The 27,075-nt window shown below is 33.3% G+C and overlaps 3 protein-coding genes across 3 annotated transcripts; 2 read left to right on the top strand and 1 right to left on the bottom strand.

Moving 5' to 3' along the window:
* Positions 1–2,433: 2,433 nt before the first annotated feature.
* On the top strand, positions 2,434–7,126 carry LOC108220535 (dual specificity phosphatase Cdc25). Its single transcript, XM_017394333.2, has 3 exons — positions 2,434–2,617; positions 2,736–2,874; positions 6,802–7,126. The coding sequence occupies exons 1-3, from the start codon at positions 2,532–2,534 to the stop codon at positions 6,970–6,972; spliced, it is 396 nt and encodes a 131-aa protein (XP_017249822.1). The 5' UTR covers positions 2,434–2,531; the 3' UTR covers positions 6,973–7,126.
* A 1,294-nt stretch (positions 7,127–8,420) lies between these two features.
* LOC108222468 (uncharacterized) lies at positions 8,421–11,348 on the bottom strand. Its single transcript, XM_017396389.2, has 13 exons — positions 10,995–11,348; positions 10,770–10,907; positions 10,524–10,605; positions 10,364–10,440; positions 10,135–10,250; positions 9,888–9,996; positions 9,683–9,799; positions 9,503–9,594; positions 9,348–9,414; positions 9,189–9,270; positions 9,002–9,093; positions 8,770–8,913; positions 8,421–8,685 (listed from the first exon to the last, which is right to left on the bottom strand). Exons 1-13 carry the CDS (start codon positions 11,232–11,234, stop codon positions 8,539–8,541), a joined length of 1,503 nt encoding a protein of 500 aa, XP_017251878.1. The 5' UTR covers positions 11,235–11,348; the 3' UTR covers positions 8,421–8,538.
* Positions 11,349–17,022: 5,674 nt separating this feature from the next.
* Positions 17,023–19,888, top strand: LOC108220221 (uncharacterized). The gene is made up of 6 exons (XM_017393927.2): positions 17,023–17,258; positions 18,590–18,681; positions 18,910–18,988; positions 19,068–19,162; positions 19,386–19,481; positions 19,554–19,888. The coding sequence occupies exons 1-6, from the start codon at positions 17,084–17,086 to the stop codon at positions 19,629–19,631; spliced, it is 615 nt and encodes a 204-aa protein (XP_017249416.1). The 5' UTR covers positions 17,023–17,083; the 3' UTR covers positions 19,632–19,888.
* Positions 19,889–27,075: the final 7,187 nt, after the last annotated feature.

The raw sequence follows: 27,075 nt of genomic DNA, 5'->3' as shown, positions 1-27,075 counted from the left end.
CTCAAAGTAGAGAAGAATTGAAGAGATCACTATATATTACCTTTGCTGGCTTGCTGCTCTGGTTCTATATTTGCTCTGGCTCAATATCTGCTCAATTGAGCGTATTAGGTTTTCTACCTTTTTGGATATATTAAAGACTTAAAGTGATTTAAAATATTGAAAAACATTATATTTTATTGGACTTTTATCTATTTTTTATTTTATACATGGGTCTAAAGTTAAAGGATTGTATATATAGGAGGCCCCTATATGGATGGAGGCCCTAGGCAAATAGATGGGAAGACTCCCCCTGAAGACGCCTCTGCTCGGAAGGCTTTTATCGATTAATCCAAACCAACTCTCACAAAAGAAGGAGAGAAAAATCACACACTCTCACCAGAGAAAGAAATCAAACTATAATCAAAACAAGCTAGAGAAACATCGAACTACAAACTAAAACAATTAGATTTGCACCACGATGTGTAGGAGATAATCAATCCACTCACAAATCCAAAACACTTTCTGGAAGCGAATAAGAACGAAAATCGAAACTTTCAATGATATGGATCTAAGAAAACTTTTTCCGAAGAGGGAGATTTATTAAGAAAATCAATGAAAAAATAAGAACAATCAAAGAACAAGCAATCAAATGGAAAGATTTGGGGCTTTCCACCAGAAAACCGATGGAAGCCTCGTCGGGGATGAAAAGAAGTCTCGTCGGGGATGTAAAGAGAGAGGCAGTCGGAGAGAATAGAGAAAAAGAAAACTAGAGTTTTTTTCCACTGGTATAATTTTGAATATATGAATAGTTATAGCGGAAAAAGGTCAAATGATTATATAAATAATTTCAATAATTATACAAATACATGGTCTTTAACGATTTTAATTTTTATGTGAGATTTATGTTGTTGGATAAATATATTATATATAATTTGTTTTTGAAAATCCGGCAGAGGACCAAAATTTGAATAGAAAAACTGTAGATAAATAATTATAATTATTTATATAATTAAATTATTTCATTATAATATTTTAAATTTTACTCAGGAATAAAATTGTAGAGATACATTCAAAATCAAACACATATTCCATGATTTTCAAAAAATTCTACTAACAATCTAATTCCATGAAATTATATGTAACTACAAAAGTAGGGAACACATTAATTTATTCGAATTTTCTGTGGTGTGCTCATGTGCACATAATAGTCCAACCATTGAAAACCCTTAGCTAAAAGGTGAGTTGGCATATTATAAATAAAAAATTTTAGCCGAACAGCTCGAAAAACTCATACTCCAACCATATGAATCTGTTGTCTATAATTTTAGCCAACCTCTTATGGATGACTAAATTTGTCGAACCTCTACAGGTTTGTAAGAAATCTGTAGGAAGATTGCACATCATTTATACCATATTGAACTGATATATTCAATTTTAATAATCTAAAATATCAATAACATACTATTTTTAAATTATAGCCAACCAATATAGCCAATACCATTGAAGCAAAATGTCTTACAAGTTCAGCAAAATTTATATAATGTCTTGCAGGTCCCATTTACGGGGGTATATTCGATTGGGATTTTAATGGATTGTTTTTAGTCTATGGATTTTAATGGATTGCATGTGATTTTGATTTTGTGCGAATTCTTGATGAAATGTCGCAGAGTTGATAGGATTTAAGCACAATGCTTCAAAATCCCATTGATTTTGGTGGGATTTCATAAAACTTAAAATACACTGAAGAATGCCACAAAATCCACCTTTTTATGAAATGAAAAAAAATCCGTCAGCATTTGAATACCATCAGATTTTAATGGATTTTAAACAATCCCAATTGAATACCACCAGATTTAAAGCATAATTTAAAATCCTAATTGAATACCACCAGATTTTGTAGCATAATTCAAAATCCCAATTGAATACCTCAAGATTTTAATGCATTTCAAACAATCCCAATCGAATACCCTCGGATTTCATGAATGCAAAAAAAATGCTTTAAAATCCCAATCCAATACACCCCTCTAGCCAACGATTATAGCCAATACCGCTAGAGATGCTCTAACTCCCATGAAAATACTAGATTTTGATTGATGGATAGATAATAAATGTTAATGGCTCTCTTGCATTCACATCAATTCCACCGATCAAAAGAAACCTTATTCATGAGAATGGGTGCTTATTGTGTGTCTTTGTGCACACATTAGAAAGACAGTAATTTATTTATTGAACTATGACCAGTAAACCAAGCTAGACCTTAATTTATTTAAGAAATTTCCATATGCTAATTTATAAAGTGAATTGAAATGGAATTAAACATGAACTTAGTGAGGATGAATAGATGGGCTTTTTCAAATTCTAACCCGAGTCGTGTAATACTTTTGGGCCAGAATAGATAGCCTGGAAAAAATATCAGAAACATAATGAGCGAAGGGGGCCTATTTTGCGCATTGGGCCTGAGCATGTCAAAATCTGTGTCATAACAAGTCTGACGATTTGGTGATACGAAAGGAGCGGAGGTTGGAGAAGAAACGAGAGAGAGAGAGAAGAAGATGGCTGCGAACAGTGTAACCTACATCAGCAGCTCTCAGCTTCTCAGGCTCAAACCTCGTCCGAACATTGCTGTTATCGATGTCAGGTACCATAATATACATACAATCACACACACAAGAACATATTTCTCTTTTTGTCAATCCAATTTACATTATTATTACACAACAGAACTTATTGAATGATATATGTGTGTGTAAAACTAGGGATGATGAGAGAAATTATGACGGGCATATAGCTGGATCACTACACTTTGCTAGCGACACTTTCCGTGAGAAATTGCCTAAGCTCGTCGAAGCGGTCCAAGGCAAAGACACCATCGTCTTTCATTGCGCCCTTAGCCAGGTCTTAATTCATTATCTTTGTATATCGAATATCGGGTAATGGGTATTGATTTATATCTATTCTTTATTTCGCAATTTACTTGGTTACTTGATAGTTAGGTTTAGGATTAGGTCAGTGTTGCAAAGAAGATTAAAATAATAAGTTGCACGATCAGATTCCTCTAGAGCTTTGCTATATAAATTGTGCTTTTTTAGTGGCGACTTAAGATATATATTGTCGGAAATCAGAAATGTCACAGATATAGTAGCTTGTTTTTTTCTCTGAATTTTAAATTGAAGATCACGGATTTCAAATGTTTTTACACTTTCATAACTGGCAGAGGTAGGGATTTACAAAGGGGGAAACTTATTCACCCCACTAAAACTTCTGAATATGGACTTCTTCTCATATGCTAATAGCTCATTGATTCTTCCGCCCCCATGATTCAGTTGTTGGAATTTTGATTCAAGTGTCCGGAATCGATTCCTCTTCCTCCTTTTTTTCTCTAGTACAGTACTACAGTATGGACCTGAAGTTTGACTTTTCCAGAAAGAGCTATGTAATGATGGCTAATATTTTGACTTGCAACTAGGGCTGTGCATGGTGCAGTTCTGGACATTAACCATTACCAAACTGTTGAATGCGGTTCGGTTCGGTTAATTATCATTAACCGTAACCACGCCAATTAAAACGGTCTTTCGGTTGCGGTTAACCATTAATCAATTACGTTTTTTTTGGGTTTCTCTACTATTATTTGCTACTTCTATCCATAATGATTTTTTTTAAAACATAGAAATTTTCCATGTACATGTACCGTATGTTCGGTCACTCATGTTTCCATATATGAGGATATAGAAAACATTACAGAAAATAAAACCACCATTAATTTCGGTTTTTTCGGGTTTATTTTCAGATTCATTGACCTATTTAAATAATCTTATAAAGTAAAACATAAATAATAGTCAAGACTAGATGCTTTAAGATTAAGTAGTGTTCCAAAATCTTTAGGCCGGTCTAGATGGTGAAGTACCTTCTAGAGATAGTCAATGTAAAAATATTTTCCAATTCTCTTACAGCCCGATCCCAATGTTTTTGCTAAGTCTGACTTGAAAAACAAAAAGGCTAATTGGTCGATTTTAAAAAATATTGGCATAATATCTGCATATAATTAATTCTGAATTCCACAGCAGTACAACACTTCTTATAACTGTAGTTGGATTTCATATAGCAGGAAGGAGGTGCTTATTTAAGGGTCTTATTTTCTGTTCATGTAATTCCACTCTACTATAATTAATTAATAATTCAACTATAATTAATGCTGCAGCCCCCCCCTACTATCATTAACCGTAACCACGCCAATTAAAACGGTCTTTCGGTTGCGGTTAACCATTAATCAATTACGTTTTTTTTTGGGTTTCTCTACTATTATTTGCTACTTCTATCCATAATGATTTTTTTTAAAACATAGAAATTTTCCATGTACATGTACCGTATGTTCGGTCACTCATGTTTCCATATATGAGGATATAGAAAACATTACAGAAAATAAAACCACCATTAATTTCGGTTTTTTCGGGTTTATTTGATTCATTGACCTATTTAAATAATCTTATAAAGTAAAACATAAATAATAGTCAAGACTAGATGCTTTAAGATTAAGTAGTGTTCCAAAATCTTTAGGCCGGTCTAGATGGTAAAGTACCTTCTAGAGATAATCAATGTAAAAATATTTTCCAATTCTCTTACAGCCCGATCCCAATGTTTTTGCTAAGTCTGACTTGAAAAACAAAAAGGCTAATTGGTCGATTTTAAAAAATATTGGCATAATATCTGCATATAATTAATTCTGAATTCCACAGCAGTACAGCACTTCTTATAACTGTAGTTGGATTTCATATAGCAGGAAGGAGGTGCTTATTTAAGGGTCTTATTTTCTGTTCATGTAATTCCACTCTACTATAATTAATTAATAATTCAACTATAATTAATGCTGCATTCATTAACCGTAACCACGCCAATTAAAACGGTCTTTCGGTTGCGGTTAACCATTAATCAATTACGTTTTTTTTGGGTTTCTCTACTATTATTTGCTACTTCTATCCATAATGATTTTTTTTAAAACATAGAAATTTTCCATGTACATGTACCGTATGTTCGGTCACTCATGTTTCCATATATGAGGATATAGAAAACATTACAGAAAATAAAACCACCATTAATTTTGGTTTTTTTCGGGTTTATTTGATTCATTGACCTATTTAAATAATCTTATAAAGTAAAACATAAATAATAGTCAAGACTAGATGCTTTAAGATTAAGTAGTGTTCCAAAATCTTTAGGCCGGTCTAGATGGTGAAGTACCTTCTAGAGATAATCAATGTAAAAATATTTTCCAATTCTCTTACAGCCCGATCCCAATGTTTTTGCTAAGTCTGACTTGAAAAACAAAAAGGCTAATTGGTCGATTTTAAAAAATATTGGCATAATATCTGCATATAATTAATTCTGAATTCCACAGCAGTACAGCACTTCTTATAACTGTAGTTGGATTTCATATAGCAGGAAGGAGGTGCTTATTTAAGGGTCTTATTTTCTGTTCATGTAATTCCACTCTACTATAATTAATTAATAATTCAACTATAATTAATGCTGCAGCCCCCCCCCCCCCCCCCCCAAACAAAGTTACTTTTAGAAATTTTCGGTCTTTTCTAATTAGTAACTTATCCTCTATTATTATTACTGTAACAGATAACAACTTGTGAAGAAAATAAATCTATTACCACTACTCGCCTAAAAAACTTTTAAGTAACATTTTTTGTTTGGATAAGCTAAGCAGTCTCCTCCTCCTCCATCCATATGCATTACAAGCGTTTTGCAACAAATTATCATACTTCGGTACCCAAGTATGTTAAGAAAATCTAAAAATCAATTAATTGGCAGTATCAATATTCATCTTGTAAAAGAATTACTATTTATAAAAGTAGGCAATTAAGCACATATCTAGACATATTATCTTCCTCTGTTGTTAAGTTATTATGATTATCGTTTTGACGTGCAAGACATTGAGGTTAAATTCATGATGAGCACTATTTAGTGGTACATTAGACTTCATTTGGTTAGTAAAAGACTTTGAGTCTAAAAATTATGGTCTGGAAAGTGATTATCCATCGGATCATTTCTACTGTAGAAAACATATACTCCCTCCGTCCCACAAGGATGCTTACGTGCACTATTTGCATGCATTTTGAGACTCTTATAAAGTATAGTTCAATAACGTTTTTTTAATTTATTTTTTCTTTGAATAAAAGTTTAAACGTCAAACTTTTTTTCAAGATTTTTTTTATAATAAAAAACAATATGAAACTATACTTTATAGGAGTCTCAAAATGCGTGTCAAAAAGTAGCGTAAAGAACCTGGTGGGACGGAGGGAGTATTGTGTTGGGGTTAACTCACCTGCCGCCTCCTAGGCCCATTGTGGAGGCGGAAATTGTTATATCCTAAAGCTCATTAGGTCTGCAGTCTGCTTCTTAACTCTACATTAGTATGATATTATCTGCCCCGGGGCAGGTCCGCACGGGTTTGTTTATGGGCATTATTCAAAAGTTTGATGCTAATGGAGTTAAGCATATTGCCCCTTCTACAACTGATGTGGTATACTCCTAACATTTTGAACAAAAACCACAATTCATTCTTATGCAATATTCAGTCTCACTGTTTCAACAAAACAAGTGAGTTGTAACATCAAACTGACAAATCTATATTGTGCCGTCGCTTGCACAATCCTTAGCAGCATTATATAATTTTACACGCTGTAATTATTCTCCTATTAGTTTCTTTTCAATTGTCCAACTTTTATCTGTTTCCGTATTGTGTACATGTCATGTTTATATAACGAGAGAAGCATCAAACATAAGTTTAATCATGTTTTGTTTTCATTCTATTAATAGGTTCGTGGTCCGAAATGTGCTAGAAAGTTTGTCGACTATCTTTCAGAAATAAATGAAGACGTGGGAACAAAGAATGTGATGGTTTTGGAACGTGGGTATAATGGCTGGGAAGCCTCTGGTAGGCCTGTCTGTCGCTGCACTGAGGTTCCCTGCAGAGATGAATGCGCATAAGAGACAAAAGTGTCATATTTTCGTGAAGATATTATGATGTTCGTGTGTAATCTATATATTAAAAAATTCTTAAACACAGGTAATAAAATATATGCAGTCTTATGGATGAAATAACTTTTGTTTGCTATATTTATACATATACCTAAATTGCTAATTGGATGAACTAACATCTATTTTGGTCTATAGCTTCTTTTTCGCATGGAATTAACAATTATAAATTAAGCTCTTTGACCTGTATACGTTTTTGGAAGTCCTGAATAAAGGGCCTAATTGACATTTTTGTTCGGTAATACTTATATTTGGTGCAGTGCCCCCCCCCCCCCCCCCCCCCCCCCCCCCCCCCGCCCCGCGGCGGTAAGATATGATTAGAGGATCTCTAAGCAGGGCGGTAAGATATGATTAGAGGATCTCTAGCAGGGTTGCTTACTATTTGTGGGTTAAATTGAACCTGTAACATTTGTAGGATATAGGGCTTCAATGGTATTGGTTATATTTTAAAAATGTTATGTCATTATTATTGGTTATATTTTAAAAATGTTATGTCATTATTATTTCAAGATGTTAATAGATTATATTATTTTAATATGGTAATAGACGGATGTCAGATTTTATTATAATTTTTCGAAGTTTGGTCAAGTATAGCCTAACATGTATGACTAAAACCATGGAGAATGGGAATGTGTAATTGGAGTTCAGATTGTTTTTTACATAATATCTATCTTTTTTTTGTTTATAGTATGTATTAATTATTTTTACTTTTCTGTTATTGTCATCCAAGAACAAATGATAGGTAAATCATATTGTGTGTTTTTATGATCATTTTGCCGGAGCACTATAGTTGACCATGGTTTCCATAAAAAGTGCTTTGGGGTCGAATTTTCAATTTTATTAGTGTGCTTGCAGAATGGACAGTAAAATTGGTTGCAATACGAGACATGATTGGAAACCTCAAATTTGTCCGGATAAAACCCAAAAAATGAAATGATCTGTTATTCGGAGGATTTTATTCCTTACGCTTAAATATCAATTTCGTTTATTTTGAAGCGATTTTTGGCCTTGACACATTTACATTGCTAAATATGGTTTAAAGTGCTTTGGAGTTCAAATTTTCTGAGTTCAAAGGTATTTGCAGAAATGAACAGTAAATTTTATGTTGCAGGATTTTCAAAGAGCAAAAGAATTGATATTTTGATCAAAGAGTATGGAATTGTTTTTTCAGTTGCACAAAGAAATCACAGTGATACAGTCCCGAATCGAAAACAAACGTCTATAATGAATCTAATTTTTGGTGCAAGATAATCATTTTAATGAGTCACGTTCGAACAGTTTTTATGATGAAAACACACGACAATTGTTCTGCACTTTTTGAAAGTGCAGAACAACTATTCTGACGGACAATTTGTTCTCATTTGAATCACAACCTTCATATGGATGCTAATGTTCAATCATTTCTGAAAACTGAAACAAATTCTGTAGCACACACAACGTAATTACAAAGTAAATTACATGCATCAATGTCGAAAGTATTGTCTCTGTCGTCCCTATTCACTTCTACAAATCTGCTCCTCATAGTTTCCAGTATATACCCAACTTATGTAAGATGCCAGAAACCACTCCCCAGAAAGTAATCTCGGCAAACAGTACATACAACAAAGTTCCTACTCTTTCCGAGTGCCACACATCATTAAACACATGTTCTTGAATCCAGTTAACCTGATCACAGTGTTATTTCAAGCTGTTAGTTGATGTTCTTTTGTTAATACTTTTTTGAGATATGTAAGAGACACCGGAACTTACTAGATTGTTGTCCGGGTTCTTGTAGTACCATCCATTGATAAATCCTGCAAATATGCCCTGTGCTGCCATTACAAACACTAGCATTGCATTTAAACCTATCCATTCCAGGAATAGGAATGGAGTCCGCATTCCCCAGATATCAATCTGCTCATTTGAATGAAACACGAAGAAGAAATTAGATCGGTTCTGGAGATCTCAGCTTAATCTCAAAACCTACTGATACATTACATACCAGTACGTAAAATGCTGAAAATACGATTCCAGCTGCCCCAGCCGTGAAACAGACGTAGCTAAAGCTGTACAGTTGCTTGTTGATAGGAATGGCTGTGGACCAATATATAAGTCCAAGTTGAATTTTAATGGCAGTATAAGATACTTATAAAGAGATGTTGTTACACCAGACAGATGGAAATGCTCACCATCTGTAAAATGAAGAATAATCGCGAGGATAAGCAGGCCAAACCCCATTGATACCCATTGTTTTAGCCTCTCAGCATGTCCCTGCATAATAAATGATTACACCAAGTTGTGCATTTCAAATTCACTACTGCAGGTAATCAGTTTGTAGCATTTCCAACCTTGAAATGGATCAAGACATGTCCATAGTGAATGCCAATGGTCCCGGAAAGAATAGCTGAAATTGTGCTGTAAAAAGATAAAGACCACATCAGTGTCCATTTTGGGAATGAGTTGATCTTTTCGTATTTAAACAAGAACAAAAATCTTCTGTTACCTTAACAAACCTTCTGGTTCGAATGGAGCACGACACCAACTTGGTGCATCTTCACGGAGAGGGCCAGAACTCGGAGAATTTAAAGTGCAGGCCTGGAGAGAAATGAAAAGTTCATCTGATGACAAATACTCACATGAACCTGCTTCAGCTTTTTCCAGTAATGACTAATTACACTATTACCTTCAAGCGACTCCAGACTGGTCCTGAGTAAAGATGATTGATTCCCCAGACTGCACGATCCACATAACCAACAGCGTTGCATCCAGGTCCTAAGTGTCCTCTCATACCACACTTAACCTAAATTAAACATGTACATTATTTTTATCAGTTTGCTTCACAGTATAGGTCAAGGCACTTAGTTTACTACAAAATATCTATGACATACCGTGAATCTCTCTGATTTATGATGGTGTTCTGCCACAAAACTCCAGTCTGGGACGTACAGGGCATACGTCGTGATCATGTAGATGAGGAATGCAACAAATCCTCCAAGCCTAGCCAAATTGTTTTTAAGCCATGTTATTGCAAGTAAGAATGCAAGAAAACACACTTTAATGGTTCAAAAGAACATTATGACAAAAATACATTTGGGAAAATTTCAGTATCATATTTCAGATGAATTATTAAATTACCATTGCCATCTGTATGCTGTAAAAATGGAGAAGTAACCTGGGCTCAGGACAGAAGATCTAATCTTGGTGGTCAGAGCCTCTATTAGAGCCACAATCATGTAGACCAAAGCTATTCTCTTCCATTCATAAAATAAAATGAAGCATGAGAAATATAGAATCATATATGGAGTGAATTTGAGTATATGAATATGAATGCATGCAAGACTAGGCAGCTTATGGTGAGTTATACCTGAAGGATGCCACACCATCGGATTAGTTTCATGTCAACTCCATAAGCCAGATCATCTGGTGCATGAGAGTATCCTCCTGCCAGAATTTACATGTATCTCAGATAAACTTACCAGAATATTATCCTCAAAGAAGTTGAATAGCAAGTGCACTTTCTTTACCTTGCAAAAGAATCCCCCAAAATAGCATTTTTAAGGTCCTCGAGATGATTCTTCTAATTGCACTACCCAACTTGGGAACTCTCTGCCATTAACAATAAACAGTATTCTGATAATTGTATGAAATAAATTACTATGTTTACACTGATACAAGCCCAACAATTAAATACAGCTAATACGTCTTCTTTTTGAAGAAATGGAAGAAAAAGAATAGTTAGGCTTGTAAAGGAGAAGAACCAAAGCATGTACCTTGAAGGCGAGGGCGATGGCAACCCCAACAATGAAGAGAAAGAAAGGCATGACAAAGTCCGCCAATGTGCATCCATTCCACGGTGAGTGATCTATACGTGCATATGCTCCCCCCGCATCATCCACCAGTATCATGAGCTGTTGAACATACGAATATGCTTATAGTGATCAGCTCATCTTACCTTTATCTATTTTAAGAGAAAACTTGCATCATGCATTACATACCACAACAGTAAGACCTCTAAAAACATCCAAAGTTGCAATCCTCTTAGGCTTGGGGCTGGACTTGATCAACGGCTGTTCATCTCTTTGTGTCGCTCCTTCCTCCTTGATACTTTCCACATGAGAATCAGTAGTAGCATGCTGATTACTAATGCCTTTTACCTCTAATTGCTTTTCATCAATACTTAATGGCCTATTACCATACCCCTCTTCTATTCTCCGACCAGTATCCTCTTCTGCCATTACTTCCCAGCTCTACTTAATAATTAACTATGTTTCCCTCTAAATGACTAAATATATTCAATTAGCTAGCTACTTATACGAGGCGGTTACTTAGAGAAGACAACACTAAACTCAACAAGGCCGGCCAGACATATCACAGGGCCAGGAATATTGATGTGAGTATACAGCTTTCAATGGCATACAAACAAAATAATATTATTAAGAGAAACAAAAGCTAGTCTCTGAAGACATTCTGGGTGGCAAGTGATTGTCACACAAACGTCAATATCCTATTACATAATAAAGACAATTAAGAGGTGTAATGATCAATGTTTAATATTATAATTGACGTTTAATACATGTAGTCTGCTATCTTGTACTTCAACTTTGTTCTGATAGTGAATACAAAGTTGTTTACTGTGTGATTTTGTAAGCTAGCTTTAGGCCAGAACATCACAAATTAATTGACAATTCATAATCAACAATGTAGAGGGAAAAACAACAAAAAGAATCTAATAGGTTACTGGTTAATAGTCATTATAATATGGATCAAAGCTCATCTTTAAGCTCTGTCAATTAAAGTGTGATTTGTTTCCTCTCTCTTGTCTCTATATTCAGCGTCACTGGAAAATTTTCTTATTAAAAGGAGATTTTCTTGGAGACCCTATATAAAAAATTCTATGTTATTTGACGTGCAATAGTTTATATCTGGGAAATTGGTCGAGATTCTAGAATTAGTAGATGGTCCCTGTGACTTGCAGATATATCATATATGTGATACACTAGGGAGTCAAAGACAATGATCTCAGAGTAGAAAACAGAACTGTGACAAGAGTGACCAGAGCTCGAAAAATGCTTATCTATCTCCATGGAGTTCTTAATATATTCAGCAGTCCTACAAAAAACTAAACAAGATGCACAAACAAACTAATAATACAAATCCCAGGTACCAAACTAGATTAACAAAAGATTCAGAGTGTTGCATCTTAAGAACACATATATGTGTATGCAGAAGCGCCATGAAACAAATGAATAATGCATTAACTAAAAATATAGCCAAATGAAACAAATGTGTATATTTTTTCTGAAAGACAAAATTTGTATCTCTACTCAAGCTTAGATGAATCTTGTAAGTGCATAAATTTATCCAAGAATGTCACTCTCGGTCCTCCACTCATTTCCTTCAATTTGATCACTTAAGTTTCCAGTATATTAGCTAATTTTGTTCAACTTTGTTCTGATAGTGAATACAAAGCTAGCTTTAGGCCAGAACATTACATATTGTACTTCAACTTTGTTCTGATAGTGAATACAAAGCTGTATACTGTGTGATTCAGTAAGCTAGCTTTAGGCCAGAACATTACATATTAATTGACAATTCATAATCAACAATGTAGAGGGAAAAAACAAAAACAAACAAACTAATCTAATAGGTTGCTGGTTCATAATCATTATTATAGGGATCAAAGCTCATCTTTAAGCTCTGTCAATTAAAGTGTGATTTGTTTCCTCTCTGTTGTCTCTATATTCAACGTCACTGGAAAATTTTCTTATTAAAAGGAGATTTTCTTGGAGACCCTATATAAACAATTCTATTTTATTTGACGTGCAATAGTTTATATCTGGGAAATTGATCGAGAATCAAGAAATAGTGAATGGTCCCTGTGACTTGCAGATATATGTGATATAGTATGGAGTCAAAGACAATGATCTCAGAGTAGAAAACAAAACTGTGACACTAGTGACTAAAGCTCGAAAAAGGCTTATCTGTTTCAATGGAGTTCTTAATAAATTCAGCAGTCCTAAAAAAAAACTACACAAGATGCACAAACAAACTGATAAATCCCAAGAACCAAACTAGATTAACAAAAGATTCAGCGTATTGCATACAACATGTATATGTGTATGCAGAATCACTGTGAAACAAATGAATAATGCATTAACTAAAAATATAGCCAAATGAAACAAATGAGTATATTTTTTCTTAAAAGACAAAATTTGTATCTCTGCTCATGCTTAGATGAATCTTGTCAGTTTATAAATTTATCCAAAAATGTCACCCTCGGTCCTCCATTCATTTCCTTCAATTTGATCCCTAAAGTTTCCAGTGAATTAGCTAATTTTCGCGAGATGGCTAATAGTAAACCCCGAGTGTAGTTTCAGTAAATAGCTTATACAGCAGTTTTCCTACTTTCTCCAAGTAATAACCATTGATGAGAACATGGTGAAGGATCCAGAGTATCTATGGGCTTATTACTAGATGTTGACATGTTGTACTCAGTGCACGAGGCTCTCGAATTAGTAGGCCTCTCAACATTCACAGGCTTACTGTTTTTTTTTTTTTTTATGAAGACTCGAGAGACTGTTTCTAGGTGTTGGAACATGTGAGCATAGAGATAGACATTTGACGATGACCAAATATCTATGTCGAATTAATCACAGTTAAAATTTATAAGAAATCAGGTCGTGACATCTCCCAAGTACATGAAAAGAACTCCAAATTTACCTAATGTTATTCGTTATAGAATAATTAGTAAGATAATTTATTGTCGGTGTTCTAGGCTATGGTCTGGTTCCATAGTACCGTTCCTTTACTAATCCTGCTAGAGTTCTTTGCACTCTAGCGCAAATACTGGCACAGCATTCACTCCTATCCATCCTAGGAAGAACAAGAGTGGAGCACATATTCACCATTCATCAATCTGATTGTTCATTAATATCACCCCCAACAAGTCAACTGGAAGAAAATTTATTTAGCTTCAACTATTAACATCATGTAGAAGGCAAGAAACAGATTCTGGCATCATCGGCCGTTAGCAGACACAGCTAAAGCTTTTAGATTTGCTTGTTCATTATTGTACTAGCTGTAAGAACAGGGGTTAGGACGACTACTTGTAAAGCGTTCAGGCATCTGATCCTCACTTGAGGCTCTTACACAATTCAAAACGACTTTCTACAATTTCTAATAATTCATCAAACGAAGTTGGTATTCCTTTTGCTTGCTTGATCCTTGTTTTTGCATTACTGGCAACCATCCATGCTGTTCACCGGATATCAGATCATCTTTAGCTGCCCCCCAGGCCCCATCCATATTACACAAAGGATCTTGAATATGCTCAATTCCCTACTAGTTTTCACCTTCATTTGCTTGCACCACTTTACAGTGTTTACAAAGCGCCTGATCCCCTTCTGCTTTACTCATCATCTTGCAAATAGTTCTTTGAAATGTTACAGATTCAAACATCTGCAGCATTAACTCCAGATACATTTTCACATATTGTACTGTCTTAGTAATAGTGGAATGGGTTGTTTTCAGTTTCTCCAGGTCTCGCTTCACTTCACATTGAGCATATTCGAGCCCTCTGTCATGTAAGAATTTAATTACTCTTAGCACTTCAGGACGCAGAGTTGGCTGTTCTTCCACCGGAAGGTTTTCATATTCAACCAATTTCAACAAGTCAAACGAAATTAACAAGGTATTTTCAACATGCTCGATCTCTTGCCGATTTTCATCTTCATTTGCTTGCGGCCCTCCATCATACATAAGAAAGGATAGCATTCTAACTCGAATATGCTCAACCCATTGCTTATTTACGTCTTCACTTACTCGAACCACTGTCTGTCGAATATGCTAAAATCCTTCTCGGACCAGTCTGTAATTCCCAATGGAGATCTCATGATTAAGAATATTCTCCATCCATTGTTGATATTTATCTTCATTTGCTTGCCCAACTCTGTAATTTATAACGGATCTCGCAGCCTCTCCAATATGCTCAATACCTTGATGGTCTTCTTCATCTTCATTTGCTTGCACAACTCCGTAATTCACAATGGATCTCGCAGCCTCGCGAATATGCTCAATTCCTTGATTGTCTTCTTCATCTTCATCTGCTTGCACCCCTCCATAGTACATAGCAACGGACCTTGTGCTCGATCGAATATGCTCGATTCCCTGACGATTTTCACCTTCATTTGCTCGCACCACTTTACAGTGTTTACAAGGCACTTGATCTCTTTCTGCTTCACTCATTATCTTGCAAATTCTTCTTTGAAATGTTTCCGAGTCAAACATTCTCAACATCAACTCCAGATAATTTTTCACATACTCTACTGTCGTCGGACTTTCGTGATGGCTTTGATTCAATTTCTCTAGGTCTCGCTTTACTTCACATTTAGCAGAGTCAAGCCCCTTGTCATGCAAAAATTTAATCATGGTTAGAACTTGAGGACGCAGAGTTGGTTGTTCTTCCACTGACAGATGTTCATTTCTAACCAAATCCAACAATTCAAACGAAATTGACAAAGTATTTTTAACATGCTCGATCTCTTGCTCATCTTCATTATACATAAGAAAGAATAGCATTCTATCTCGAATATGGTCAACCCCTTGCTGATTTCTGTCTCGAATATTCTCAAATCCTCGCGGATCTTCATCTTGATCTGCTCGCACCACTCTGTAATTCACAATAGATCTTGCAGCCTCTCGAATATGCTCAATTCCTAGCTGGTCTTCATCTTTATCTGCTTGCACCCCCCTGTAATTCCTAGTGGATCCCTGAATATCCTCCATCCATTGTTGATTTTCATATTCATCTGCTTCAGCCTCTCCATTGTACATAAAAACTGATCTACTGCCCTGGCGAATATGCTCGATCCCTTGCTGATTTTCATCCTCACTTGCTTGCACCACTCTGTAACTCTTAACTGATCTCTCGGGAACTCTAAAATCCTCCATCCATTCTTGATTTTCATATTCACTTGCTTCGTAATTCCTGACGGATCTCTCAGGAACATGAATATTCTCCATCCCTCGCTGATTTTCGTGTTGGTCAGCTCACACCGCTTGAGAATGCATTCGACTACCCCTCTAAATAATCAAAACTGTAGAGAATCATTCCATCTAAAACCTTAAGGTGTTAAAATAAGTTTTTTTATGGATCTTATACATATATACTTATATTTCAATAAAAACCTCTACGCTGAAGTGCGTCAAAGTACTATTCGACTGTCCCTGATATAGTTGGACGCCATTACTTGAGAGTTGAGACCATGCAACTCATTCCATGTCTTTTTCATTTTCGCCCCCAACTCATCTCTGTTCTAAACATCTCCTGTTTTAATACATGGTCATTGACTCTACATGATAATACTATCAAATTGTTTTTATTATCCAACTTCATGATTTCTAGTTGTATACAGTTGATATTATTTCATTAACTATGACCCATATCAGCTGATCTATTTTTATTATTTGTAATGTCAACGGTGTCGTGGTGCCCATCTTATCTTATATAGATCCAGGTAATAGAATTAATGGATTACAGAGTAACTACAAGTAATTAATGGATTACGGTGTCGTGGTGCCCATTTATTTTTATTTTTATTTTTTAAATCTTTAGCAAAAAAAAATAAAATAATTTTTCTGATATAAACATGCATATAATTTTAGGGATCAAGAAAGAACCATCAGGAAGATAAGTAGAACTTCACATGCAAAAAATGTTAATATTTATATATTATATTTTAACATAAATATTAATATTAACATAAAAAAAAATATATTTAGATCCAATTTCTAAAAATCTATTTAAAATTTAGGGTCTATCGCAGAACCTTGATGTTCGATGGCTTATTTTAAGGACCGGACACTGTAATTTTATTTGAATGTTATAATTTTATCTGAATATTATGTATTAATATTTGCATAAATCTAGATTTATCTCAAAATTTGAGAAGTAATTTAATTTATAATAAAATAATTAAACATAACATGGGTTGATTGTAAGCCCAGGCCCATATCCACCAAACCGTCCCAATATTGTAAAACAAACAGCGTCGTGCACAACTTTGTGTAAAGAGGGCAGCAAGAAATGGCGGTACCAGGAAGACGCAACGGTCTGATCGACGAAGACGATGACGATGAAATAGCTCTTTTCGAAGAAGACGGTGTTTTCCCTCAACCTGATTCCGATGTTCCTCCTCATCTCCGTCAACTCGCCGCCGCCGCCGAGCAAGGCGACGCTCCCGCCCTTCGTCAAGCTCTCGGTTCCCTCTCTCTCTCTCTCTCTCTCTCTCTCTCTCTCTCTCTCTCATAGTCCCATGTGCTTTCGCACACCTTTCATCATTTGTTGTTATAAGAGTTAGGCTATTATAAATTATAATTGGACTGTGGTGTGTTATGTATTGCTACTTGAAAATTGAAAGATATATATGGTTATTTTTATTTGGGAAGACCTGAAAAATGTGGAGAGGCGAGCTCGTAATTTAGTTGTGGAGCTGAAATTTTATATTGAGTGTTGTTTAGCTGCTGTATGCAGTACCTGTGTTACTTTTTGTGTGTTGAATTTTCGAATAATATGTGAATACCATGAATGACGGGGACGGTCCTCGGAAGGACGGATTTAGTGTGCAAAACAGAGAAGGATGAGAAGGAAGAAGAAGGTGAAATGAGAGACAAAGAAAAATATGCTAGATTTGCGGAGTCTTGTACAAATGATATTTGTTTTTGCTTTATAGTTAATTTTTGTTATGTGCAGTGTCGAACATTTGGTACCCAGTTTTAACTAACTTAGAGCAACCCCAACACACTCTCTATATAGCCTCTTAACCTATAATTTGAAGAAACGGAAGAAAACCACACCTCCAACAGACTCCTAAGTTATCCTCTCATTTTTAGGAGCTTCATATCTCTCCTCAGTAGTGAGGAGCCTATCTATCTTCCTCTTTTGATTTTATATTAATATCCAGCAGCCTTTCTCACATTTCCCTGGCCTTTGTACGCTGCTATCCTTGCAAACTGGTACTAAATAATTACTGTAATGTGCAATTGCTGACCAAATTAGTACTGACATAATATATGTATAAAGACATAGAGAGCGAATGAGGAGTGTTTTTGGAGTGTTAAGATGATTTTGTATCTTAAAAAACTAAGAGCTGATTTAATAATATTATTTATGAGGAGGATGCTGAATAGTTGTTGGAGTTGCTCTTAGGCTTGTGTGGCATGTTTAGGCTTTATTTCTCTGGATTCAAACAATGTAGTTTTGAGAATTGTTATATCTAATTTAACAAGTTGTACTATACAAATTTATAAAACAACCAAAAGGTATTTAATAGATTTGCATCTTTAAAATGTAATTTTGTTCAAAATTTTGTAATGTGCTTGCAATTTAGAGAATTTACACAAGAACTATATAATTTGTACTTTTGTGTTTCTTCTTCATGGTTTGAAAAGTGCTCGTTCTATGTAGAACTTCCATTTGTCTTATCTGTTTAAATATTTCACCCCTTTTAGTCTACCATGAATTTATTGGTGAAGAGGGGCTAATGCTTCTACACCTTGCGGAATATTCCCTTAATTTCATGGATATCTACAGATAATCTGCCTGGCAGCATTGATGAACCACTTGAAGATGGAGACACTGCTCTTCATCTTGCTTGCCTTTATGGCCATCTGCCTTGTGTCCAGGTCACTTTCACGCTCTACCTTTTGCTCAGTGCTATTAGCTATAGTTTTTAATATTCAGAATTTCAGATGCTATCATTTTCACGGTAGTCACTAGTCATTATTGATCAGAAGACTGGATTTTATGTAGACAATTAAAGCTTATATTCATTATATCCTCAATGTCAAATATGGCTATCAAGCTCTGCTATTTTTATTTGGTTAGTTAATGCCTGAAGATTTTTTGTGCAGATTCTGTTGGAGAGAGGGGCTTCTCTGGAGTCTAAAGATGAAGATGGTGCAATACCTTTGCATGATGCTTGTGCAGGAGGTACTCTTTCTTTACTTCCATCAATATCGTGCCATTTCATTATATGTTTAATATTAATTCTGCTAATTACCAATTGCAGGATATACAGAGATTGTGCAACTTCTTTTTAATAAAGCGAATGATGTGGATTTTGTGAAGAGAATGCTCGAGTCAGTTGATGTAGAGGGTGATACTGTGAGTAATTTTACATTAGGCTGCACTTGTGTTCCATTTCATTATTTTTTTAGGTAGAGAACTAATCTGGCGCAGCTCTTGCTATGATTGCTTTCTCACACAAAGAGTGATATCCCTTCTTCCAACTTCCTCTATCCTTTTAATTAGTAGAAGGACTGAATCACTTCACAAGCTATACCTTCGCTCTCTTTTTTGATAATTAGCAATTTTTATTTTTTAACAGCCTCTTCATCATGCGGCGAGGGGTGAGCATGTAAATGTTATTATGTTGCTGCTAGCTAATGGAGCTTCTCCAACTAAGACCAATAGTTGTGGACAGGTTTGTATGCAGTAGACATTTATAATTTTATTTCTCGGGTTTTCATGTTGTCTGAATACTTTGATTTGGCAGATCCCAAGTGAGCTAGCTGATCCAGAAACAGATGCTCGAGGAATTTTGGCCAATGCTGCAGGCATATCTGTGGCTTAATATGAAATGGGGGCACTTAAAACCAGAGCCAGCTATATGTTTATATGGATTTGAGAAACAGAAATAGTTAAGTATTACTCTCTTTGTTTCCATATAGTGCCAGTTTGGATACTCCCAATTTTGACTAATCACCCCCCTCTGTTAAGCTGGGGTGAGGTTAGTGCTCTAGTGTTTGAAATGATTTGTATGGACAATTTTTTAAAATTGCATATAAGTGGGTCAAATTGGATACATGCAGATAATCAGATTTTTGTTAACATTACTGTTTTTAAAAATGTTGGACAAACACCAACTTCAGTCAGAAGTGGAAGATACTAAATGTTGGTGCACTGAGATTATGTTAAGCTTATGGGCGGAGGTCTACACATCTATGATCTTTCTAAGCAAGAAGTTTGGACTGATATATCTGTTGCATGCACCGAATATCATTTAGTCTGGTAAATTGATCTTCGCAGGGTCGAATCACTGTGCACCATCTTGATCACCGTCTTGAATGAATGTAAAAAATGTTTGACATGTGTTCTCAGATTGTGCTTCTAGCAAAGCACTTTGAAAGAGTTCTGGTGATGTTGAGGTCTACTTTCCACTCCTGATAAATCTTTGAAGGTTTTCTTTTTTATCTTCTAACTAGAACATATGCAACTCTATGTTTAGATTAGAGCTGCTGCTTATCTGGCTTGTTACCTTTGAGTCTTTGACATCTTCATCTGGGAAGATAAATATGGTGACGTTTACCCCTATATATAAGTTTGTATTAGTTTTAAGCTAGTTTAAGTTCGAGGAAAGCACAGAAGTTTACATTAAAGATGTATAACCAGTGTACGTGCATATGTATATAAGCAGTATATACTAGGTAATAAAATCAACATTTAAGTCCCAAGCTTTTGAAGTTGATATGTGCAAAATTTTAAATTACATAAAAAACAATCAATACCCTTTATTAATAAGCGAAACCACATTTCGGTGGAACATCGGTACCAAAAGTACCAAAATTTGGTCACTTTCCTATTGATTAGGATTTTATAAACATTATTATACTATTATCAAAAGACTTCTATATCGAATAGAATTTTATTATTAAAGACTTCAATATTCATTAGCACAATGAAATACTTCTGTATTGATTAGAATTTTACTCCTGTTAAAGACTTCAATATTGATTAGGACAATGTCATTTAATTTTTTTTATTTAATAAAAATAATTATTATAGAATTATGAAAAGTTTTTCGTATTGTTAGAATTTTATAGTTGTTATTATAACAATTATTAATATTATACAATTATGAAAAGACTTCTATGTTGATTCAGATTTTATTATTAAAAATTTCAATATTGATTAAGATTTTATAATTATTAGTGTTTAGGATTTTGTTATGTAACATTTATCACACAGTTAAATCGCTAACAATTTAACTTATGAAACAGTATTCATATCAAAATTTGGGTATCATCACATTATTTTTTAATTTAAACTTTCATATTGATTAGGATTTTATAACCATTATTATACTATTATCAAAAGACATCTATATTGAATAAAATTTTATTATCAGAGATTTCGATATTCATTAGGACAATGAAAGACTTTGTATTGATTAGAATTTTACTCCTGTTAAACACTTCAATATTGATTAGGATAATGTCATATAATTTTTTTATATAATAACAATAATTATTATAGAATTATGAAAAGTTTTTCGTATTGTTAGGATTTTATAGTTGTTATTATACATTGTTAGGATTTTATAATTATTATTATACAATTATGAAAAGACTTCTATGTTGATTCAGATTTTATTATTAAAAATTTCAATACTGGTTAAGATTTTATAATTATTAGTGTTTAGGATTTTGTTATGTAACATTTATCGCGCAGTTAAATCGCTAACAATTTAACTTATGAAACATTATTTATATCAAAATTTGGCTATCATCACATTATTTTTTATTTAACAATTATTACTATTATCAAAAAATTTCTATATTTGTCATGATTTTGTATTATAACAATTATCTCACTAATAAAAATATATTCCCAACAAAATTATTTGTTTTAATTTCTAAAACTCAATAATTTAATATACGGAACAACTCTGTAAATCTTTTATCATACTTCAGATTTCAAATAAATAAGAAGTTCATATTGATATTAATATAATATCCATATATAATTTTTATCAATAAGCCGAATCAATATCATCAAAATACTAAATATCAAAATGCCAAAATTTTATTATTATCATATAATTTTTAATAATAATAATAATTATTATTATTATCATATAACTATGAGAATACTTCCATTTATGATCAGAATATTTGTAATATATAATGATTATCACACTAACAAAATTACGGTCAACAAAGCTACTCATTTTAAATTTTAAAACTCAAATAATTTATTTTATCAAATAACTTTAATTTGGTTATCATCATATAATTTTTTTTATTCAGCAGTAATAATAATTATACTATTATAGATTTTATAGTGAAATAATGTCCTACCAATAGAATAATAATGTCAACGAAATTATTGGTTTTAATTTCTAAAACTCATAAAATTTAATTTACGAAACAAATATATAAAATTTCTATCATATTTGAGAATTAAAATAAACAAGATTCAATATTGATACTAAAGTACCAAAAAACTTGGTCATATATTTTTTAATAATAATAATAATAATCATTCAGTGCTCTTCAGAAGATTGCGATAAAGACGAATAAGACGGTGGTAACACTGACTTGACAATGAAAACGTTTTCAAAGAGAATGAAGCTATTGTCCAGAAGATTGCGATAAAGACGAATAAGGCGGTGGTAACACTGACTTGACAATGAAAACTCAAAGAGAATGAGGCCATTGTCCATATTGCAACATATAACAAAATAACTAAAACACAAGACATAAGTCAAAAAATTTGATATCAAATTAGTTTTGGAAAGTTAATTAATTTTGTCAAACTACAATATTAGTTTATCAAACTCCAACTAGAATTATATATGATGTTTGCCTATTAGATGAATAAAATAACAACAATAATTTCAATAAGTATATCAAAAATATGTTTTGTCCAATAAATAATAAATTTGAAAAAATATATAATCCCGTGCTTGGCACAGAGACCCATATTGTTATGAAATAAATTTAAAATAGGATCAAATTTTAATATATAAAAAACGTCATATTAAATAGAAATATATGAGAATACTTCCATGTATGATCAGAATTTTTGTAATATAATGATTAACACACCAACAAAATTTCAGTCAACAAAGCCATTCAATTTAAATTTTAAAACTCAAATAATTTATTTTATAAAATAACTTTAATTTGATTATCATCATATATTTTTTTATTCGGCAGTAATAATAATTACACTAATATAGATTTTATAATAAAATAATATACTACTAATAGATTACTAATGTCAACGAAATTATTCGTTTTAATTTTTAAAACTCATACAATTTAATTTACAAAAAAATTTTATAAAATTTCTATCATATTTCAGAATTAAAAAAAAAAACAAGATTCAATATTGATACAAAAGTACCAAAAAAATTGGTCATATTTTTTTTTAATAATAATGATTATTACCATTCAGTGCTCTTCAGAAAATTGCGATAAAGACGAATAAGGCGATGGTAACACTAACTTGACAAATAGAAACTCAAACAGAATGAAGTCATTGTCCATATTGCAACATATCATAAAAGAACCGAAACACAAGACATACGTCAAAATATTTGATATCAAATTAGTTTTGAAAAGTTAATTAAATTTGTCAAACTACAATATTAGTTTATCAAACAACTATAACACCGTTGTTAGATCTACAAAAGCTCCAACTATAATTATATATAATGTTTGCCTATTAGATGAATAAAATAATTGCGACTAGAAAGTCGTATATTAAATAACAATAATTTAAATATCATTTAAAATAATAATTTAAATAGATATAATAAAATATGATAATGTAATTAAAAAAGACATTATTCTTCCAATAAATAACAAATTTTAAAATTTTATTTAAACCCGTGCTTGGCACGGGTTATCAGCTAGTATTATCCCAAAACAGAGGACTGCTATCATTATTTTTTTTTTTTTTCCTTTGTCACAAGGACTGCTTTCGTTTAAGTTCATCATAACATTTAATTGTAAAATCTGTTTATACTTTGCAAGTAAAAACTTTTTAAATAGTATTAAGTAAATTTTGTTCAGCTAATTATTCGTTTTTAAGAAAAGAAACCAGATAAAGAGACCAATATTAATTTGTGGCCACTTCGAGCTTATTTATAAGATGTCATTTTTCGCAAACATCAACGATAAATAACAATAAATTATAATGCAATAAGGTTACGTCTGATGATATGTATTTCATTTCAAATAACATATTTTAAATTGTCATTTCAAATTCGCAGTTTTATACAAGTATTTGAGTGTGGAGATTTCGGATGAAATTTATATCCATTTTTTTGTGTGGACATCCTGTGTGTCCACAGATGTCATTTGGCCGGTCTTCGGTATTGTTGATCTAGAAGATGTGTATGTAAATCTACTTGAAGTTCTTGCCCTGGTAGGTCTGACCAAACTGCCAATCCTTTGGGGCAACATGCCATGAAGTGGAGGATCTTCCATCACTAGCTCTGACTCTGAAAGTGAGCGACTCCCCAACTAATTTAACATTGGTTTGCCATTTCTGACCCCAATTCCTTGTCATGGGGGTCCATTTCACTTCGTTATCACCCTTCACCTGCACATCCGTCACATCTCCGGCGCCCCCTACGTTCCATACCAGAACTAGGGTGAAGTAAGGGTTCCCCGTTATCGTGAACTTGATCCCCCCTTTCTTGTTGCATGGTACCCTGTATCACATATATAAGCACTTGTTATTTATTTGAACTCGAGTTTACAATCTACCAAAAGTCCTTGTCTGAAATCATGCATGCATGTCAGGACAATGTAAATATGTTACCTTCTGTATTGAACAGGAACAATGCCAGCCTTGTACTCAGCAATCTGAAGAAATGCTGGCTGGTCGATGTCAAAATGCTCCCGCGGAGGGTTACACCATCCTCCATCATCAGCTGATTGAGCAAAGTTTGGTGGGCAGAGATTGGTGGCTGTAACAATCAGAGATGGCTGTCCTGGCTTGCAGTTTGGTCCAGCCTCAGGCGCGCATTTGATTTCAAAACAAGCCCCGCAGGTCTGTGCATTGTTGAACATCACCTGGCTTAATGCTGTAGTCTGTAAGCCATAGCCTTCTTGATTTAGGTCCTCGTATCCACAGGCACCCCCTGTTTGTAGTTCGTAACCAATTAATTAATAAGATCAACACATTCACAAATTAAAGTAATTAAGTTATATCATGTACTCGTAAATGATATTGGTTTACGTACCCATAGTCCCGGAACCATCAGCTCCTCCATAGAATGTTGCATGGGCATTCTTCCAGGGTCCTGGTTGAAACCGAGGCTTGTGGTGCTTACCAGGCAATGCAGCTGATCTCTCTGCTTTATATATAGGATGAATAGTGCTGGTACAATTTGCATTACGCAGCAATAGAAACATGCATATTACATGAACCAGCAGAGATGAATAACAAGTCATATTTCTCCAAGTCGAAGCCATAGATAAAAATATCTTTTACAGATTCTCCTGTAGATTCAGGGCCTCTCCCACTCATTGTGAGGTTTTATATAGGCCGTCAACATTCCGAATAAGGTGGCTTGTTGGTCTGTATGTTTGATGATATATGGAAGGATTATACTAATATTAGATAGGACACTCAAGGTCTTAGCTGTTGGTTCTTCATCTTGTCATCCTCCTGGATATATGACACATAAATCTAGCCCTCAAACTGACTTCAAATCCAGCAGTACCTTGCTTTTTTTAGATAGATAATAAAAATGTATGATGTTGCCAGATTTAACCCATAATATATACTCGAATATGACTAGTAAAAACGTTATAAAGAAATACATATACCACGCACTAAGGGTGAACATAACCGACCCAACCTGCGAAACCCGACCCAAACCAACCCTCTTTTGAACCGATTAAACAGAACCGTCCAAAACCGATAGTTAAATGGGTTCATTTTCAAAAAACCCGAATAAATTGGGTTGGGTTAGGGTTCAACATATTATAACCCTTAACCAACCCAACCCAACCCATTTATATACAAAACAAATAAATTAGTTTTCCTCACATCATCTTTATGTTTGAATCTAGTGATGTTACAATATAGTGCATTCAAATTCTTTTGTGCACTCTCATTTGATTGTATTTCAATATTTTAATTTGTTTTACTAAGTAACTAGTGAAAAAAGCCGCGCTTCGCGGCGGCGTGATAAATTTTGATATGAATAAGTATTATAATAACATAGAAATTATTTGAGTCATCTTTTCGTTAAACATATCACAAATGAAAAATATTATAATTGGTATAAATATTTGTTTAAGTGGTCATCCTGTCAAACACAATACTAATAATAAAATTAGTTTGAACCTCCTTCCCGTCAAAGACAATATTAATCCATAATTATTATTTTTATGATAAAATTAAATACTATAATTTAGATCAAAATTAGTTTGAGCCGCTCTCTTATCAAACACAATACCAATAACAAAACATTATAATTTAGATATTAGTTTGAGTCGCCTTACTGCCAAACACATACTAATAAAAATTATTCTAATTATGATAAAATTAAAGATTATAATTGGACAAAAAGTATTTTGAACTGTGGTCCCGTTTTAACAAAAATATATACTATAACATAGATAAAAAATTATTTTAGCCACTTTCCTGTCAAACATAATACTAATAGAAAATTTATTATTATTTAGATAAAAATTAGTTAAGGCCGCCTCCCGTGCCCGTCAAACACAATACTAATCAACATTATCATAAAATCAATATATGATTCCTATTTTATATGTATTATTTTATATGTTAATTATTTTTATTTTTTGACTCCTATTTATTAGTTTAAAATTATTATTCTTTTATGGTTCTAATATTTTTGGTATTAGTTTTTTAATGATTATTATCTTTACAATCTTTTATTTTCTATTCGAAATTTAAGAACATTATAAGACTAAATCGGAAATAAAAATTGTACGTATTACCTTACAAATCTTAAATATAAATTGTATTTTATCTATGATTATTAGTTTAAATAAATATAATCATATTCCTTTTGGCATTCCTAGATAATAAAAAAATTGTATTACCTCTAGAATCCGAAAAAAAAAAGAATTATATTAACTTTTGAAATCCTTCAAGTTGATTTCTTTTAAACATAATCTTATTTCTTTTAGGATTACTAAATAAGAAAAGAATTATGTCATCTTTAGAATTCAATAAGAAATATTAAATAAAAAAGAAAAGAATTGTATCATCTTTAGAATTCAATAAGAAAAGAATTGTAT

This window comes from Daucus carota, chromosome 5 (genome assembly GCF_001625215.2).
Source record: "Daucus carota subsp. sativus chromosome 5, DH1 v3.0, whole genome shotgun sequence".
NCBI lineage: Eukaryota > Viridiplantae > Streptophyta > Magnoliopsida > Apiales > Apiaceae > Daucus > Daucus carota.
The sequence above is the reverse complement of the archived record's forward strand: the minus strand, read 5'-3'. Positions and strand labels throughout refer to the sequence as shown.

What these genes read in the sequence shown, in the direction of transcription:
- LOC108220535 (XM_017394333.2), top strand. Translation starts at nt 2,532, where the DNA reads ATGGCTGCGAACAGTGTAACCTACATCAGCAGCTCTCAGCTTCTCAGG. An exon ending in ATTGCTGTTATCGATGTCAG is followed by an intron (nt 2,618 to 2,735) that starts GTACCATAATAT and finishes GTGTAAAACTAG; the next exon opens with GGATGATGAGAGAAATTATG. An exon ending in TTCATTGCGCCCTTAGCCAG is followed by an intron (nt 2,875 to 6,801) that starts GTCTTAATTCAT and finishes TTCTATTAATAG; the next exon opens with GTTCGTGGTCCGAAATGTGC.
- LOC108220221 (XM_017393927.2), top strand. Translation starts at nt 17,084, where the DNA reads ATGGCGGTACCAGGAAGACGCAACGGTCTGATCGACGAAGACGATGAC. An exon ending in GCCATCTGCCTTGTGTCCAG is followed by an intron (nt 18,682 to 18,909) that starts GTCACTTTCACG and finishes TTTTTTGTGCAG; the next exon opens with ATTCTGTTGGAGAGAGGGGC. An exon ending in AGACCAATAGTTGTGGACAG is followed by an intron (nt 19,482 to 19,553) that starts GTTTGTATGCAG and finishes TTGATTTGGCAG; the next exon opens with ATCCCAAGTGAGCTAGCTGA.
- LOC108222468 (XM_017396389.2), bottom strand. Translation starts at nt 11,234, where the DNA reads ATGGCAGAAGAGGATACTGGTCGGAGAATAGAAGAGGGGTATGGTAAT. An exon ending in TATTCTTCATTTTACAGATG is followed by an intron (nt 9,094 to 9,188) that starts GTGAGCATTTCC and finishes ATTGGTCCACAG; the next exon opens with CCATTCCTATCAACAAGCAA. An exon ending in AGAACCCGGACAACAATCTA is followed by an intron (nt 8,686 to 8,769) that starts GTAAGTTCCGGT and finishes CACTGTGATCAG; the next exon opens with GTTAACTGGATTCAAGAACA.